The sequence below is a fragment of the Scophthalmus maximus genome, chromosome 13, assembly GCF_022379125.1.
Source record: "Scophthalmus maximus strain ysfricsl-2021 chromosome 13, ASM2237912v1, whole genome shotgun sequence".
Lineage (NCBI taxonomy): Eukaryota > Metazoa > Chordata > Actinopteri > Pleuronectiformes > Scophthalmidae > Scophthalmus > Scophthalmus maximus.
The window spans coordinates 16,864,586-16,881,564 of NC_061527.1; the positions used below are offsets into that span (position 1 = coordinate 16,864,586).

At 42.4% G+C, this 16,979-nt stretch overlaps 1 protein-coding gene across 1 annotated transcript in view; it reads right to left on the reverse strand.

Moving 5' to 3' along the window:
* Positions 1-2,165: 2,165 nt before the first annotated feature.
* yjefn3 (YjeF N-terminal domain containing 3) overlaps positions 2,166-16,979 on the reverse strand; it is a 33,977-nt gene continuing 19,163 nt past the window's right edge. The window contains exons 2-6 of the mRNA XM_035647410.2: positions 13,006-13,114; positions 6,893-7,003; positions 3,929-4,042; positions 3,169-3,319; positions 2,166-2,938 (exon numbers count right to left, since the gene is read on the reverse strand). Coding sequence (XP_035503303.2) covers positions 2,742-2,938; positions 3,169-3,319; positions 3,929-4,042; positions 6,893-7,003; positions 13,006-13,114 — 682 coding nt within the window. The 3' untranslated portion in view covers positions 2,166-2,741. The remainder of the gene's footprint in view (positions 2,939-3,168; positions 3,320-3,928; positions 4,043-6,892; positions 7,004-13,005; positions 13,115-16,979) is intronic.

The following is a 16,979-nucleotide window of genomic DNA, read 5'->3' on the forward strand; positions in this document are numbered from 1 at the left end:
AGAAGGTATGCACACTTTACGCTTTTACGAATCCCTCAGATTGAGAAATAAAAAAAGGTGTTAATCAGCTACTTTTATGGGGATTTCTTCTCCAAATAGATCCACCTCCCTCTTGAAAGATATTTTAATAGTTAGATCCTGTATTTTTAAGTAGTGGTGAAAAATAACAAAATGCATTTACTTGTTTGTTTCATTTTTTAATTTTAGTCAACTATATTTAATAGAGAAATGTTTTCATTTTTACTCTAATATATTTATCTGAGAACCAAAGTTTTTTGGTTACTTTTCAGAATTTTCATATTGGGATTTTACAAAAATTACACAATCTAGAATTCAACACACTGTCAAAGATTAAATCGGCATTTACAACATTTTTTATTCGTTCACCCTCAAAGAACAGCAGCACCTGGGTGGGGTTTAAGTTCAGAAATATTGCTGTTAGCAGTTACACTAAAGACGAACCTCACTGTGCTTCCAATATTTCATTGGAGTAAACTCATCTCACAACACCCCAGGTTGACCTTCTGACCCTTAGGAGTGCATTTCAACCAGCGACAACAGCAACATATTGTCGACACACTGATGCATCAGCATTGTAATAATGTCACATATGATAATGCATCAGCCACTTGAGACATTTTACTCCATAATGAGTACGTTTACTTTTGCTACCCTGACAGTTTTGCTGATAATATTTTTTTTTCTTTGGTGCTTGTAAATGTAATGGAGTATTTTTAGATGGTACTTCAGTAAAAAAATCTTAATACTAATTCCACCTCTGTCATAATCAAGAGTCACGGGCAACTTCAACAATATTAAAGACACTTGCAATGATTCATAATCATGCAGTTGATATTTTGGATAGGAAGACTATAAGACATGCTGTGTTCTCAAGAAGCTAAATAAGTCTCTCTTTATTAAATCTTCCAATAATAACCAACTGATAACGTCCATAAATGTCCACATGGACAGTGAATAACCTGTTTGACAATTATTTTGATTAAATGAAAACATGCAATGATTGTTTTTAAAATCAGTTTAATCAAAACCACTGGGATCTTTTTAGCTACTGAGAAAATGTGTCCTGAAAATCATGATAATTTGAACGTTTGAACGTTGTACAATGTCAGCACTGACTAAATCCTTCTGCCTTATTTCTGCTCACACTAAATCCTTTGACCGCATTTCTTCTCCATGTAAGAATCTCTCTCTGGATATTAAAACAAGTGCCGCTGTCAGTTATGATTGTTCAATTCTTCAGGCCACCGGGCGACTCCAAAGCTCATTTCTCAGCCGTTCTCACGAGGAGCACAAGCGACAGGGTGGTGACAAGTCATTGTTTCCTTACAGGGATTGGACAGCCATGAAAGACAGGGCCACTGAGCGTGCAGACATATTTCTACAACCCTCGTCAGTTCTCTTCTGGAAGATTTAATACCACAGAGCGAAAGACCGGATTGACATTCCTTTTCACTGACTGTCTACACCCACTCACACGTGTGCGCGCGCACACACACACACACACACACACTGGGCATAACTGCATGAGTATTCAGAAGAAGCTCCTGTGCATCATATAAATACAAACTACCTCATCCATAAACAAGCGCCAACAGCCTCTCTCAGTAATTCTCATTGGAGCCTTCAACAATAATGAGAGACCCTCCACTACAGCCCAATTATAGTCGGATCAAACCTGTTTATGGCCATTAGAAAATCAAATCCAGTTGGGAACCTATAAACACACGTAACAGTGTGTGTGCTCATCTGAGAAGCACAACCCCACGATTGCATATGATGTGCTGCTTGGTCACCTGCTGATTTGTTCTTTGGATCCTGAAGTAGAGGTGCGCTGCGCTCCGGTTTTGGAAGATCAGCGAATTATTCAAAGAAATAATATTTGTTGGAACATCTCTTTGTTTTTGCTCGATGCATGTTATCCACTAAAAGCATGTACGTGTAATGTCTGTTTGTGTCGGAGTTTCTCAAAAGCTAAACTTACTTCAGTTTTCTGGCCACATGGGGGAAGTAAAACAAGCTGAAATACCTACCTTCACAACAAAACTGCCCAATCAGAGAGGACTCGTCATCTCAGTACTGTTGTGTTAGTATAAAATATATTGATCGTTGCAGCTTTAAGTGACGGAAAACAAAACACAAGGAAGTTAAGCGTTCTTTAAATTGAACCTTTTTTTTTATTTGTTGGACGACGAGAAACCTTTTGAACCAGCGAATGACGTAACTGAAACAAGAGTAGTCAATTAATAGTAAGAAGTGCAGACTGACCAACCTACACCAGCTCCTCTCAGCAGCACACTTCCTAAACATATGAGCTTAAGATGCTTGAACATGAGCATTCATGTTTGAAATAAAATTTCCAGTTATTGGCATCCTAGAAAATTAATCTTCCCTTGATGACTGTGGAAAAAAGACTTTTTCCGTCTTTTGCGAAGTAATCAGAAAACAGTGTAATGCTACAGCTTTTACGAGTTGACAGACACCAAATTTCCTCATGCCGTTCCCTAAAAAGACATGACTCATACCACAGTTTCTAAATATAATCCTTCTACTGTAGCTCAACAGCACATTTTGGCCAAGATGCAGCCTGTTTTGCACAACTGAGATTGTAACATTAGATCACTAAATCAACAACCTATAAAATACAAAACGATATAATTGATCAACTGTACGTTCTTCAAAATGAGGTGTGGCCACTCTTGGCTCTCACGTTTTGCCATGTGTTACAATTCTATGAGACAGTCTGTGCCGGGGTAGTCTGGGAGGTTAAGATCGTATTTTTTCTGGATGTCATAGGGCAGGAAGCGTCCGGCCAAGAAATGCTTCCCTGAGAAACCCGCGGCGCACTTCTTTGGTGCTGTAAGTGAGATGAGAACGTCTGGGTTTATCCCGTCCTGACTTGGTTCTTCTACATCCCAACCTGAGGAAGACAGAAAAGGGGAATTTAAGGATTATGATCATTTCTTTTTGCCTGTTGTGCCCAATATCAGCAGGTAGAGTATTTTGGGTATGATGAGCTCATGCTGAGCCGACTGTAGCATAAGATTTATCTTCCGCACATCTCTCCAAGCTCCAGTCCGGGAGCCAATGCTCCTGGGCCGCAGGCCAAAGGCTCATTCATCATGTAGTGTTTTTCGTACGAACACCTACCTGAAGGCACATCCACGCTGACAATGGGGATCTTGACCTGCTTCAGGGTGACCAGAATGCCAGGGTAAGGCTCCTTAATGTTGGCACAGTCTGCCTCTGGGCCCAGCATGGCATCAATCACCAGGTTGTAGGCGTCGTTTATGAGCTGCACCTGAACAGAACACACCCTCAGTTTGCATTATCGAATAGCTTACTTCTTCTTCATCAGCGGGTTAGGGTTATTTCTTCTTTTTTTTTGCCATTTATCCTATCATCGGAACATTCCACTGCCATATTTTTTAGTTTTGGGTGTGCAGTGAGCAAAGCAACACCCCTCTGCCAATGCAAGTGTGGTGCATTACAGTTTGCAGTTGATGTCCTCTGCCCTGTCCAAGTAAGTGAACACTGAATGTTGCTCAAAGGAGGCACGCTTGGCCTGGCTCCCCTCACTGGCTCCCCTGATTGGCTAAGCAGAAGTCTTAGCCAATCAGGTTGAGATCAGATCAATGTGAAATTTGGATGAACTTCTCAAACAACAATTCACATTTCTCTGTTTTCATTTTTGAGGGACCACAAACTGAAAAGGTTAGGAACCATCGGTGCAAATACGATTCCATGGTCTAATTTAATCAAAGCAACACACGCTGTTTCAAAATAACCAACCCCACGTGCTTGAAAAGTAGTCTGTAGTCTCACAATCGCACTGGACACCATGCAAAGACAACACCGAGGTCCCTGTCAAGTGTGCTACAATGGGTTCTTCTGTAAAAATGCTGCTGACCTCTGTGGGGAGGTAGGAAAGGAATGGGATGTCCATCTTTTCACACTGAACTGTGAAATCCTGGTGTAGACTGTGAGGGGAGCGTTTTGGGTGGTAGATGGTGGGCTCGTATTCCTACATGAGATGAGGCAACAGGGAATAAGGGGGGGGGCAGAGGAGGAAAAACAGAGCAAAGTTAGCACAACAGCATCACTTTAGCCAGTGAATCCAGCAATCGCTGACAGTATTAAGTGTGGATAATGCACCGATGTAGATTTGGCCTGCAGTGAAGTGAAAATATACTGTCAGCGGTTGTGGTTTTCTACAGCCCCGTTTCCTGAATGAATACTTCCTTTATAAACTGAGGAGAGTAGAAATCCAGACACCTGCAGACTGAGAGGTCTGTGATGCTCAGCAGGAAGCAGCTGCGATACATGACCTTTACATACAGTGTCACAAAGATAAATCTTAAACCTGGGAACCCGTGTCACTGTCTGTGTCCGTGTGTGTGTGTGTGTGTGTGTGTGTGTGTGTGTGTGTGTGTGTGTGTGTGTGTGTCTGTGTGTGTGTGTGTTTGCATGTTTAAAAATGTAAAACATTTGTGTTATATCAAAAAGCTGTTTCTACATAATTATAAAGTATCTACATTTTTACCTTCAGAGCTTCAGTTCACCCAAATTACATTTCATCTCAGGGCTCACTCTGGCATTATCTGTACATTTGACTAGTTCTTTAGGAAAATGTCTGGGCTTCAGTGTACAGTATGTCTGAAATCCTCCAATCCTGTGGAGATGAACTAAACTCTGTTTGTGTGCTCACGTCATTTGAAAGATCAACGATGTGCCTTTACTCTTGATAATCCACAGAACACCCTGTTGACTGCAAGCAAAGGAAACTGGGTCATTATTTGTGCTTTTGAGTTGCTAGTGGAAAGTAACCAAGTGGATTTACTCAAGTATCTTGAGAAAAAAATGGAGACTGTTTTCAGATTTTCAGATGTGGGTGAGCTGCGCGCTGCCGCACAAAGGAAGTGATCTGTCAGGTCAGACTGAGCGCGCCGTCCTTGGGGATCCTGAACCAATCAGACCTCCGCAGTCACGATCACCTGACATCATCTCCATCACGACGGAGCAGACAGCGAGCAGCCGAGCCATAAACAATGTGTGTGTGTGTGTGTGTGTGTGTGTGTGTGTGCCCTTGACCTAGTGTAACCATCACCACTGCAGTGAAACTACAAGCTCGCCATGCCTGTCAGTGTCACTGAGCATGAACAGAAATGAGCCGTGAGACACAAACAAGCAGAGGGCACATTTAACAGGGTCACACTTCCTCTCCTTGAGGGATGGTGGTGTCTTGTAGTATTCCGTTCATCATATACAGCCCATTAAGAATGAAGGGATGATGTCTGTGGGACAATACAGTCTTTATCTAATGCAACAGCTAACATTTCAATAAGAAAAACATAAATTTTTACATCCATTGTAATATCCAGCTGTGTGCTCTCTCCAGTCTGCTTGAGACAGATTTGAATCATATACAGTGACAAAGCTGTGACGGTCTGCTGCACACTGTTGCATTGGGTTCATCATGCTATTGAAACGTGACTCACATCACAGACCATGCAGTTACTACCTATAGAGCACATGTAGTGATGTAGTGAGCCAAACTTTCAACATCACATCCACTTGTTTCACAGTAATGTTAACGACACATCGGAACTTTTTTTTCATTCTCATCCAACATTAGCTTTGATCAAAGAATATCTATGTTGTCCGTTCTGCACCATTATGTTTTTCCACATACCCATCAGTGGAAATAATCAACGGTGCACGACAGACTCAGACACAACCTGATTTCCGTGAACACGAACAGCTTGTAGTGACGTGAGAAGCGAGCTGGCCCGTTCGCCTGCAGCTGATCATTCATTTCTATGCTCTGTCTGATCACATTCACAGCTCTGCATCAGGGGCTCAACGCCATGTCGGATGGGGAGGGGGCGGGGGGTTGCACGTGTGTGTGTGTCTGTGCTAATGTTTGTGGTGTCTCACGTGTATGGGTGCATGTCTCCCTGCTGACAGGGATCACGTCGCACCATGCAAAACACACACTCTCACATCAGATTCACAGTCCAAACTAAGTGCTTAAGTTACTGAAGTTAGAGCAAACTCAGACAAGCCCGGTCCCAGTCGGCCTATTGTAGCGTGTAGTCAAACACTAGAACAAAGCAAAAAGAATAAAATAGCAGACAAAGCACATAAATTATACTTATAAGAAAGAGGGAATCAGTGCCCAAAATGATTTTAAAAGCTTTTTTTTTCTTCAGGTTAAGTTATTGAGAAGCTCCTTATTCTTTATATTGTAAATCCAGCATGTCAGGCACATGTGGTAGAGTGAATGGATGCATGCTTTTCTAGACCAAAGATCCTTAAAAACCCAAATCCATTATTTTCCTTCCAATAAAGTCATAGGCAGCGTGCACTCAAATGAACTGCGCTGCAAACATATACTCTTTCAGCTCCAGCGATGATGTGTAATGTGTTTGGAGGGGATGGGTCCCGCGTCCAAAAACAGTTTGTCTTGAATTTGTCAGTCAGTATGTGTCCTGCGAGGCAGAAATCATGGTCCTGACATCATATCGTGGCAGCCGAGCACAAGACGCAGACAGCTTTAACGAGAGTAACAATAGCATGATATCATGGCTGTCTGAGTGCCCTTGCAGAGAGGGTAATGGGATAACGTCTCTGAACCATTTACAGGAGCTGAAATGAAATTGTGTGAAGCACAGAGGGCCTGTATAGGGAATCCACTGTTAATCCTGACGTGGGCTAAGATTGTTTCTTCAACTCTGATATCATCTGTGCAAGCACCAGACTGTGCGTACAATGGATCATTTGTTGTGTGATCGAATATAGTAGGGATTAACTCTGCTGAAAGGCTGCTTTTGTACACTGTATTATTGCACACTTTGTGCAGTAGTTCACTTACAAACATGCGGAGGTGTCGGGCACACACAAGGCCGATGGAGCCATTTTGTTCCGGACCACAGATCACCAGCACTGTTGGCTGCTTCTTCGCTAGGGAGCTGAGAGGGTAGGCCTGGTGGAGAGGCAAAACAAGAGGCAAACAATGAGTTAGAATGGAGCTGATGACTAGGTGAATGGAAATGTGTAAGACACATGGATGGGAAGAGACAATAGAAAGGGTTAGTGAGGCAAAAACAGGAGGAAGGACGATTGTCATCAGTATTCAGTGTGATCCCTTTGACTTTGGAATCTTATTCAGGGCAGGTCATCTGATCTGTGCCTCGGCCTCTCCATCATATTCAGAGAGCCTTCCTGCAGCATGCCAGACATGCCAGGCGAGCGTGGAAAGGGAACCAGGTCCATTGTCTCTTCCATCTATGAGAAAAGATCCAGTCTCATTAAAATAAACCTGGCGGCGGTGGAAAAAAAATACCATCGTCCGTGCTGTGGGATGCCTCCATTAATACACCACACTTTCCATCTCAGCCCTGGCTGCAGCGGGCTGCTGGCATCTGCCTCTTCAACCTGCACCAGCATGCGCAACGGTCTACCTTAGCAAATTTCTTCAACTGGAAAAAGAACTTGAACTGAGGGAGACAATTCTTGCAGACTTTAGGGAATTCCTGCCCATTAAAAGTGTCAAAACACAAGTCGCAAAACGAATTAGCCCAGTCGTTTCACCTCAGATTACAAACTGAAATGGCACAAACTGGACTAAATTGCTCTGACGATTCAGATATCATAGATATCAGTCCCCTAAATATGCCAATTTTTTTTCCCATGCATTAGGAGAAGAATGGCTCCGCCCCTTTGTCTGGATCCTTGCCAAAATGTAATTGGTTCTTCTTTGGCCCCATGTCCCATCCTTCCACCTAGTTTTGTGGTAATCCACTCGTATTTTTTTTCTTCTGATCGTCCTACAAACAAACCAACAGGATTTATATTTTTAAAAATTACAGTATAATAAAAGAAGAAAACAAGTAAAAATTGTTGTCGGAGACAATCTGACAATGTAGTTGTGTTTGAATCAAAGCATATGGCGTGGTTTACCTTTGAATAACTAATTTAACTTCCTGAGCCTGAAATAAGCCAAAATTCTTCCAATGTGCACGAAGCCCATTAACTTCCACACTTCCACTAATGTATTCACGACAGGAGAGAGTTCACATGGAGAAATAGGCCATCCTCCACGTTGGATAATTGGATGTAACAAGGCTCAGAGTGCATTAACTAGAGCGATGAGACTGCTGCTGTTATCTCCTTCATAACCGCTCAGCTGAGAAATCATCACACAGGCTTGATGAGATGGAGGAGAGTGTGTTATGGGCGCGGAGGGCCCTGGTGCTGGTGGTAATATTAAAAAAAGAGGGGCGGGGAGTGACTGAGCGAAAGAGAGGCAGGCGGGAGAAACTAAAGGTGGACAACAATATATCAGGATCATGTCTGTCATTGCCATATCTAATGAGACAATCAGCGTAACGCGATCTTAATGTTACACCTCACCGTGGCACTCAGGAAATGCTATAAATCATTACTGCAACCAGCTATTAAATACAAACCATATCTGATAGAGCCGTACCCTGCTGTACCAATCTTCATTTCTTTGTTAACAAGGGATCAAATTAACCTTGTGTAGTGTGATGGGGGTCTATTCAGACCTTCAGCCATTTTTCCACATGCAGCAAGAAGCTATTCTAATCAAATTTCCTCCAATAATCCCATCACATACTACTTGCTCAATGTGAAGTGTCAGGCAGCGATCGTCAGTGGGTAAAATGAACGTTGTTTTCCTCAGGAATTGGTGGAAACAAAAACCAGCGCTAAGGGGAGAGTGAATATTGGACTTCGATTCATCTGGTGGACAAAAACATAACTCGTGGTGAATTCTAACACTGCTCCGTGCCTGCTGGGGTGTTTTTCACGTGTTTCGCAAACAAAAATTCACATGAGGAGGTCTGAATACTTCTAGGGTTACCTATCGGATCCGTGATATCAATGCTGGAGCCACTTTGTGCTGCTGGAGGAACGATTAGAGCAGGACTGTTGAAAGTGGGCAGCCATGAGGGGGGCAGGCAGGATCAATTCAGGCAGCACTCCTCTATGTTTTCGAGAATTCGACTCATCTCACTCGCAACAGAAGCTTGATACACTCTAACGCTCTCTCCACCCCAACCAGTAATGTTTCTCACGGTGGGCATTAAAAGGGCTGAGTGGGTGAAGGCAATTTAGCAAAAGACGAGGCATAGACCGTGTCTAATTGATGCCTGTCGATGGTGTCTGTGAAAAGTGCTCCGGTGAAAGTGCTCCTTTGTTTTACTTTTTTTTTGGGGGGGGGGGGGGGGGGGGGGGTGTTATGACTTTTGAGACTATAATTACCATATTAAAAACCTAATTCCTCATGCTTTTTGATGTGATGCGCAGCAAAAAGCTGACAGAATGGCCAAAACACACTCAAGTTGAGTGGATCTGTATCCAGCAGCGATAATAGCTTTTAATCTATCAGGCGATTTATATCTCAATACACGTCTATGATGTACTTTATTCAAAAATGATGTCACTTGTTTTCAAAAATGTTCAAAACGGCATTGACAACAAATGATTTTGTTTCAGAGAAAAACACTGCTTTAACACTTTTATAACTGGTTCAAATGTTTTGCAGTGTTTGAGATATTTATGATATTTTTGATGTGAAGGAGATTGTTTACTAGTGCAGTCAGACGGTTTGTTGCATCGGTCGAGCATGTTTGTGATCCGGTGGCTACTTTTCACTTTCCCTCTCCTCTCCTGTAGATCTTTTCGATAGACCTTTTGACATATTGTTAAATCATATATATGTATGATGTTGAACTTCAGGCGGCATTTCGAGGAAGAGTGCAGGGTCAACAGAGCAAAGCGCTGCCAGGACCCACCTCACACACACTCTTTCTCACACACACCAAAAATATGGCCGTCTTGATTGCAGTAAGGTCACCGAGGGAGTAGCCCTTTGAAGTAAATGTTAAAGACACATGTGCCTTCACCTCCAATCAACCTGAAACACACACTGATCCTGAGAAAACATTATCAGGCTCCTAAAAAACACAAATATACTCACTCATATGCAGAGAAATAGTGCCTTTACTAGTGCACCACTAGAAGACCAAACTCATGTCCCGGGGCTCCTGTAAACTTTCGGCAAATTTATTGCTGTGGGGGTAACAAAAACATCTCCCGTCTCCTCTCAGGTGATGAAAAGCCTCAGACTGATACAGAAACACACACACATGCACAGTCTGGACCCGGTGGCTGTGGCTGCTGGAACAGTAAACGGATTAGTTACAGAAAACCGTGTCTGTGTGTGTGTGTGTGTGTGTGTGTGTGTGTGTGTGTGTGTGTGTGCGCGCGACTGAACACGTGCTCGTTTGTGTGGTATACTTGGAAGCCAGCAGCAGTAGGCCCTGTAGTGAAATCAGTGAAATCAGTCTGCATCTCCTTCTGCTGTAATTTTCCTTAAATAGCAGTGATGTCATCTAAGCGGTAGCGTGCTGCTGGCGGCTGTGGGCAGCAGACATCCATGGTGTCCAGGCCATGTTTGTCTAGTAAGGCTATGCTGTTGGGGCTGGTGGTAGAGGGGCCGGCAGGGGCCGATGATAATAGAGGGGAAGTGGATGTGGTGGGTTTAATCACATACTCACACACAAAGCCTCTACCTCTGACTGATGCTGCCACTCTGCCTGTCTCAGCTCTGACTCCCTCTTTTGTCTTCCTCGTGTTCCTCGTTTTCTTTTTCACTTTCTTTCAAATGTTGCTGTCTGTCCGTCTGTCATACCCCAAGAATGTATCAGTGTCCTTAGGTTGAACAATGTGTTGTGACAGTAAACATTTATAAACCGAATCACCAATGGTTATTCATAATAAAATGAAAGCCAAACTAATTGAAATCATATAAGCAGCACTATAAGCTCCAGGAAGTATAAATACAATGACCAAGTCAAACTAGCACAAGCTGTAACCACGGCAATGACATTTTTACACCTTATCAAATCGATGTGACACGTGTTTGCAAAAGGTTGCCTACATTTAGAGTAATAGTTACTCTCTTTTTGGCTCCATTTTGGTCTCCACCAAACCAAATATCTCTCCTTTGGGCAACTAAATGTTCAATGAGCTAGTTGTTAACTTTGTTTTTGTGTTGTTTTTTGCTGAGCAGGTCGTGCACAGTGGGTCTTCGCTGGCCTGCTGCAGCTGGAATCAAGTTTGATGAGGGTTGCAAAAAATCCCTCATCCAGCTGAGGGAAACAGAAAGTTGGGCAACAATTTAATGTGGGTTTGACATGTGACACCCACACATTATACATATGACCAATAGTTAACTAAAAATAATAAATGAACTAACTAAAAAGTATTGATTAGAGCATGTCTTACTATAATGAATCAAGTATGACACAAATCAACCAGATTTTCCTTGTTCTTTTATGATAAATTTCTCATTTTGCATTGGTATTTGGTTATATTGTAGAAAATATTATTGTCATAAACAATATCCCTTATGTATATTGCCTTCGCTCTTTCTAAAACTGTTTAAGGTGTCTCATCAAAACGGTTTTTAACAACTATTTTTCAGTGGTTTATATAACACGTGTTTCTGCTTCTGTGTGTTTCTCTGTGTCTTTGTCTCCTTCCCCTTTTTCTCCTCATCCCTCAGCAATGCAAGGTTTCATGTGTCTCGCAGCTCAGACTCTTATTCATCACAGCCCGTTGAAGAGTCCACTAAGGAAACCAGTGTGGCATGAAACCAAGCCAGTGGTCTGGTCAAAGGGAACCACATGTGTTCCCAACAGCCCTCCACAGACAGGCGCGCACACACACACACACACACACACACACACACACTCCCTCTCTCTCTCTCTCTCTCTTGGCACAACATAGTTCCAGATCACGGCAGAATGGAAGTGCAACCACACCAGAGGAGAGGAGCTGTGGCTCTGGACCGGTGTGGTTTCAGGAGCGCAGAGCACAGAGTGAGCTCAGGTGTTCTGCCCCGAGGTGAGCTGCTCAAATGTTTGGAGGTAAATGTCACCGACAATTAGGACATTTCCTCTCCACGATGATCAGACGTTTCGGTATGGAAGTTTATGCAAATGGAGAAAGTGTAAGTAGCAGCAGCTGTGACTTTTTGCCCTCAACAACTGAACAGTCAGGCCAGGGCCTCGCTCGGCGTTGTGGTGATCACTGAGGTAGAGACAGACTGATTAGTGGGGCGCTTTTTTCTCTTTCTTTTAAAAAGTTAAACTAACCTTTAGATTAGAAAGATTTGCTGACACAGTATAGGCTATTTAACAGATCTGGCCACTGTCTGATTTTCTTTGACTTGAGCTTCTAACAATGGTTTTGCATTGGTTGGTTTTATTCAGACATAATAATAAATAAAACAATCTGAAAAAAGCTCTCACAAAGAAATGATTGAATGAATTTGTGTTAATCCTCACACCTACAAGATTGGTGAAAGGACTGATAAAAAAAAGAAATCTGTAAATGGACAATTATTGAGCTGCTTTGCTTTAATTAGCATTTACAAAGACCGAGCAGCACGGACGACGGGATACAACTCTTCAGTTCATTGAAAACATATGAAAAAAAGAATTGGAATTGCTGTTGTTACAGCAGCGGACTGCAAAACACACACAAAAATGCACAGGAACACACACATCACTGTAGAAAGTAAACCACCGTTCAGCGGTTGAGGCCGCTGGTTTAACGGTCCAAAGAAAAGAGCTTCGAAAGCATAACAGCCCCATCAAGTATTGGTCTGTTTCACAATACAAAAAAAACGTCCCAACCTATATAAACTTGGAATGCTGTTATTTGTCTCACCCTTGATTTATAGTGATAGTATTGGACTGGATCATCCCATGACCACACAGCTACGGATGGATGGAAATTATAAATGACTTAAAAATAGGAAAAGAAGAGTTTGCCTTGTGCTGCGTTCTGCTTCATAGTGACAGAGAACCAGGGGAAATTGAGCAAGGAAAAAAAATATGAAAGGGGGCTAGACAACAAACGAGTTTCTGGGAGACAGAAATGTGCACAGACCTTGGTGATGGCGAGAGCGCACGCTTGTCCCCAGATCTCTACCAGCTGCTGTTGTCCGAACCTGTAGTCCCTCAGTAGCTCTGTCTCGATGGCAGCCGCCTCCCCTTTACTGTCACACACAGGACAACGTGGTTAGTGGGAGATGCGTCGTGCGTGTCAACTGTTATCATCCGCACAAACATCATCCATCATAGGTGCAGGTGGAGCTGCTCAGGGAGAAATGTGCATGAGTGCCGACATGTTATCTGCTCAAAGACATTTTTTGGGAGCCTCGAACAGCAAAAGGCTCCGATCATGATTCATCATTCACTTCACCAGAAGAAAAGAGCTGAATTCGAAGAATATAAAGTGTGAATCACCGTGTATCACTAATGCCCAAGTACTGAGACGGCCACACAAACATCTGGTGACTCTCAATTATTTTGGTTCACATGCAAGTTCGAGGCAACTTCCATATAATTACACAACCAGCACGATTTTGATTTCATAACAATTGTATACATCATTTTCAAGATGGAGCATGCACAATTAGTTTAACGCTGTATTTTTTTGAGTTATGTTATTTTCAAAAATGTTTTGACATTGTTTTCTTTTCTTTTGCCTGTAACAATGACACTGGTAACAATGACACTGGTCCAGGGGATGACTGGTCACCATATGAAAAATATCCCATTGTTGAAATTCAATTTTTTTTGGGGGGGGGGATAGCATTTGTCTTGTTTTGTGTTGAAGAAATTATGCAGTTTCTTTAATTTTAGGTCAGTGTCGTGTTACGGTCACTTTTCAGCTTTGCTAAAGTCAGTCAGTCACTCTGTTGCACTTTATACTGAAGGATTTTGAGTTCAGTCTCATTTTAGGGCCCAGTTGAGTTGGTAATACTTACATTTTTTGGTCATTTTGGGGGTAAATAAAAATCAATCCAAAACCTGTGTCTTGCTCCTTGGTCTCCGACATAACTGTACTATTCCCTCACAGAGCTCAGGCCAAGACTGCAGCAGGCATTTACAAGGTGACTTTCAAAAGGTGACTACAAAATTAGTCTGCTTGCATTCTCTCTGAAGCGTTTGTCGTATACGCTCTCGTATACGTGTGTTAGCAGAAGGTTTTTTAAGAGTGACTCAAACAGGTCTACAAGTCAAGGTCTCCTCATGACCGACCTTAACAGCTTCTCGGAAAGTGTGGCCATGACACACAAAGCAGAACATGTGAGTGAGGAGCTGAGCTGTAGTGACCTTAACAGTTTGACATGCCACTGTGTACTGTACAGTATATTAGCACACAACCTGACATTCGTGTGTTGTCTGAGTGCAAACTTTAATATTTGTAATTATGTGTTCGTTCTGAACTGCCACATCGCTTCCTCTGGCTGCCCTGGTGACGGCCCGACTGCATGGCCACAGTGTGAATACACTGCTGCAGTATTAGAACCTGCTGGTGCTGCTTTGAGCGGTGGAGGTGTGTGTGTGTTTCCGTGTGTTTGCGCGTGATAAATGCACCGAGGATGGCAAAGCAGTATGAAGAGCAGGAACTGGCCAAGGGAAATCATCACTGTCTGCCTTCTTATGTGATTCTGTCATATCCCTGTTACTCTACAGACACCTGGTGGTCTTTCTCGGTGCTGCAGCCATAAATCTGGATGATGATGACACGGTCCCTTTCAATTGTCTATTATTTTCAATTGACTGTACTTGAAACCCCCACACAAAAAATGTGAATTGAAGAAATGTTTGAAATAGATATTAGCTGGTTATTTGGTTTAAACCTATTAAAGGTCATTTATCAAGGCTGTGTGTTTGTGTGTGTGTGTGTGTGTGCGTGCGTGCGTGTGCGAGCCAGTGTTTCCAAGTGGGGCTTCTGGCATTTACCTGAGCCAGTGGAGCAACAGCAGCTGTCACCCACAGCTCACCTCAGGGAAGTTTCCTGAGTCGCTGTGACAAGTTGATCTTTGGAAAGTTCACGTCGGTCCACAGGGTTCGCTCTATTTTTTGCTGCACCCATTAGCACCAGAGCTCCTTGCCGTTTTCACTGAGCTGAATTGATTCTACAAGAGAACGGGATGTTTCATCGGATTGCCTTTAAGGAACGGGCGGGGGGTAGGGGTCACCCCAAATCAATGTGTTGTTTTGTGGGTGACGAACCATCACCACGACAATACTGCAGCTGAACAGGCAACGTCTATTGATCCTTACAACTATTGACAGAACAAAGTGTTGTGGGTGTGCAGCTCAACAGCTGCTAGTTTTAGTCAGGAGGCGCTGCCCCACCAGGGAGCAGCACAGTGTTCAGGACACACGGCTGTTTCTGTTTATTTATCCTATTACCATCACTGATCACGCTTACTATGATTTTTAATCAAGCATTTATTCAATTGCGCCTAGGGACACTGGAATCCTCAACGTAACAAATTATTTTTGCCTCTAAATGTGCAAGAGCCCTGCTGACTCCAAAGGAAAGTGGGTATGCAGATACACGTGTGCGCAGCCACAGAATAATAGGGATCTTATATGAGTAATACAGCTTCTGTTGCACCTGTAGCCAGAGTGTCGCTGCAGCCTGCCGCCTCTCCCCAGAGGGAGCGATGATTTCCCCACGCTCGGTGTGATGTGCTCCTGCAATTTATCACCGTCACTGTTGCACTGCTCAACTGTGATCACAACCTGCTTAATGAATCTGTTTACTTTACACATGAGATAAGGCAAAATGAAACTTTAATGGTCCCTGTGGGGGGAATGATCACACTGTAGCAGTATATGAACAGAGCAAAAAAACAAAAACAAAAAAATCATTTAAGAAGTGATGGAGAATTTGGGGGGTCATTAAAAACATTAAAATGAGAATTGCGACTAACGAAAACATTAAAATGTCTAGCAATAACATAAAATGTTATTGTGTCAAAATAACAGAATTCATAAAGAGTAGAGCAGTATTTGCTAAATGTACAGAAAATGTAGCAAGTACATACGGTACAAAGGGAGGGCACAGCAACCGCTGTATATATATATATATATATATATATATATATATATATATATATATATATATATATATATATATATAAAGAGGTTCAATACAACAGCCCTGCAATAGATACAGTAAAACCAATACGTAATATGTTTTGGTATAATTCAAGGAAGCTGTGCAACATCCTCATATCGCTTGAAAGATGAAAACTCCACTGAGTAGCAGAAGGGCTTCTCATTTTCTAGCCGTGGAAGACTGAAATAACCACATTTCACCGCCCCCACACTCTCCTTTTCCTCTCCTGATTTCCACCTTTCCAGCATGATCTGCATGGTGCGATGAGTAGTACGGCTAAATAAAACCCATCGTTATTTTATAATTTCCAGGGAGAGCTCTGTGCCATGAAGCAAAATGAAGGAGACTCAAGCAGATTTCTAAAATACAGAACATTATTGACAAAAAAAAAAAAATGATTGACACTACAAAATTAAGAGCGTGTAAACAACTATCTTAACATAATGACAGTCTCTACTGATTCTCTTACTAAAACATAATATCCAGCTTTGTTTTTAGCCACACTAATAAGAGGTCAGAATTTTACTATCCAGATCTGAATGCAATTTTAAAGAGCAAAAGAAACTAATTGTTTTTGTTACTCTTTCTTAAAAGTTTCAACAGAACTTGCTATTTTTCAAATGTTCTGGCCTTAAATATCAATGCTGCAGCCCTGTCTCTACCTATTCCAGATTTACTGTTGTTTAATTAACTGAACTTTACCACTAGTGAAAGACCGTGTGCCATGGGGAGCTGTTCTGCTGTATTCAGGAGCAGGTAATAATTAGTCAGACTCCTGCTGTAGACAGGACAGAAAGAACAAAAAACACACTGTTATTAGGTCCTTCTCTGCCTTTTCTCTCTCCCAGTTCTGTCCACCTCCTGCTCCATTTACATAGTACTCCACAATTGTTGATGACACCTCAGGCCTTTTGAACAAATTAAGTACAACATCAAAT